The 2,579-nt window shown below is 39.0% G+C and overlaps 1 protein-coding gene across 1 annotated transcript in view; it reads right to left on the bottom strand.

Moving 5' to 3' along the window:
• STXBP5 (syntaxin binding protein 5) overlaps nt 1–2,579 on the bottom strand; it is a 186,108-nt gene that overhangs the window by 52,936 nt on the left and 130,593 nt on the right. Inside the window, 1 exon segment of the mRNA XM_030886748.2 lies at nt 724–855. Coding sequence (XP_030742608.1) covers nt 724–855 — 132 coding nt within the window.

Here is a 2,579-nt window from a genome sequence, read left to right on the forward strand (position 1 = left end):
GAGTCAATTGCTACTTACAGCATGGTGACACCACAGAGCAGAGCAGAACTGCTCCCTAGGGTGTCCAAGACTAAATCTTCCTAAGGCTTTCTACTACACTCCCCCCACCCCCAGCCACAGAGCAGCTAGTGGTTGCAAATTGCTGACCTTGCAGACAGCAGCCCAAGGTATAACCCACTAGATGACTAGGACTCTCCACCAACCAGATTGGCATTGATTCAACTCGGGCTTACAGCAACCCTCTATGTGGTTTCCGAGGCTGTTACGGCTTCATGGCAGCAGGGAGCTGCACCTTTCTTCTGTGGAGCAGCTGGTGGGCTCGGACCTCTGACCTGTGGCTAGCAGTTCAATGCTTGTAACAGTTATCTAAATCCAAGAAGTTGATGTTCCATTATACCAAGTATACAGAGGTGACCAATGTCCAAGAGAGGGCAGGTAACTTAAAACTTTATCTAAAATAGTGCATTGGTCATGAGTTACTCAACCTTACAGCAGGAAACAGCGCATATATACCGAGAGTAAATTATTCTAGCAGAATTGTGTTCCAAATAAATGATGAATTTGCTCTGAACTTAAATTGATAAAACAACTTTTTAGGCGAGGTTATAAGTAAGATCATGACTTCCGTGTTTTTTTTCTTTTAAATGCAATGAAGTATGAGATATTATGAAGACACTGAGAAAAAAAAAAGACAAAACCAAAAAAACCGACCTCAGAACTTGTACTCACAATCCGTAGGAAGAATTGACTGCCAGGCTGGTTATCTGTTGCGGTGGTTCCCCACCCACCCACACCAACTGAATAACCAGCTCTGTCTGGTAGCCTGGAGACTGTTTAAGTGGTGAGTTTTTAACCCTGAAATGAAAGAAAACATGCTGTTACCTTTTGAGCCGTTTTAAATGATCGTATTAGCCTATGCAATTACAACGTCTTAAACAGGCACACAATATACCTGCACCCATGAAACTGTACTGAATACAAAATGCCAGCTAGAAAATTCCTGAGAAAAGCGACTTAAATTTTAAAGATACGTCGTGAGGAAATAAAGATGCAGAAAGCCCAAATTCAAGGATTGCTAAATGTGTAGGTTTGGACACAGTGGGAACTGTACGTGGCAGAAGAAATCTGTCTAACAAGATAGGCCAGGTTCGAGCATTATTAAGGGACTGACGGCTGGGTTGCAAAAGTCTGATTCTGGTCTTTCAGAACCCTCGGCTCTCAGAAAGTGTGATCTGCTATTTACCAGCTGTCTGCTGCTCTAAACATGCAGGGCTATCATTACCCAATTACATTAGGAGGGCACTGTGGGCATCTTGGAAATTATGTAAAAGTGAAATGTTTTCATTAAAGAATCAAAAGCCAATGAGGGTTTTTCAAAAAATATTTTTGCCAAGATTAATCTGGTGCAGGTTTGCAAGATGAGGTAAAATAGGACACACAAGAAGGCAGAGTGACTCTAAGTTTCTTTCCTAAGAGAATAAATGTGTTGCCACGATGCAAAGGTTTTAAGGAACAACGGAGGTTAGTAAACAAGTACTGCTACTGGCATGGTGGGTCGTACATGCACAGACCTACAGCAAACAAAATGCATTTAAATTAAACATGTGTGTGTGACTAGTGCATGGCTACATACACGTTCTCTCAGTAACACACTTATCTTTGTGTGATGAGGGTAGACGGTCAGAATGTGCTAAAGTCTATGTGCAGGGATTAGGTACAGAGAGGCAGGTTCAAGTAAGTGCCCAGGCTTCTACTGTGCGATCAAATGTGCACACAAAGATGGTAGAGTCTTAAGGATGGGGATAGGCAGTCAAAGGACAATTTTAGAGGGATACATGTGGGTGCACTTAAAATTTAAGTCACCAGGACATGTAGAACTCAGAAAATTCTTATTTTAGTTAGCAGAAGAAACAAGAAAAGTTCTTAAGCCCAAACAAGGAGGCAGCTAAACCTTCTGTAAAATGTCCAACTAGCAAAAACCTGTACATTTATTTATTAAATGATAGTTAGATTTTTTTTAAAAATGTAGCTGAATATTATGTTTTAGGAGTTCTGATTGTACTCTTGGGTAAGCATTAGATTGTTAACTATAAGGTCAGAGGTTCAAACTCACCCAGCTGTTCCTCAAGAGAAGGATGAAGCTGTCTGCTCCCACAGAAATGTCTACTACATACAGTCGCTATGAATCAGAACTGACTTGTTGGCAGTGCTGTTTGTTTGAAATTATTTTAGGTCTACAATGATTACAGGTAAGTTGTAAGCTTAGTATTTTAATATAGACAAGCCAGTTTGCTGAGTTTTTAAAGAAAAGAACATGAATTTTTATAAAACAGTCTAAATTGTAAATCAGAATTGAGTTGATGGTGGTGACTAATTGGTAAAAATAATGTATACAGATCTGAAACTTTAATGATGACAGTTTGAAGAAGCACTTCGCCAGGGGTCAAGAAAGTAAATAAAAACATCTCACTGGTAAAAGGAGAAAATAAAATAGATATTTTTAAATGTTTCTAAAAAATCAATTTTTTACAAAGGCATATTTTAGTTTAAAAAAATCAATTATATTGTACATTAATTTG

The sequence above is a fragment of the Echinops telfairi genome, unplaced genomic scaffold (genome assembly GCF_000313985.2).
Source record: "Echinops telfairi isolate 266 unplaced genomic scaffold, ASM31398v2 ScPeMD7_3533;HRSCAF=4204_0, whole genome shotgun sequence".
Lineage (NCBI taxonomy): Eukaryota > Metazoa > Chordata > Mammalia > Afrosoricida > Tenrecidae > Echinops > Echinops telfairi.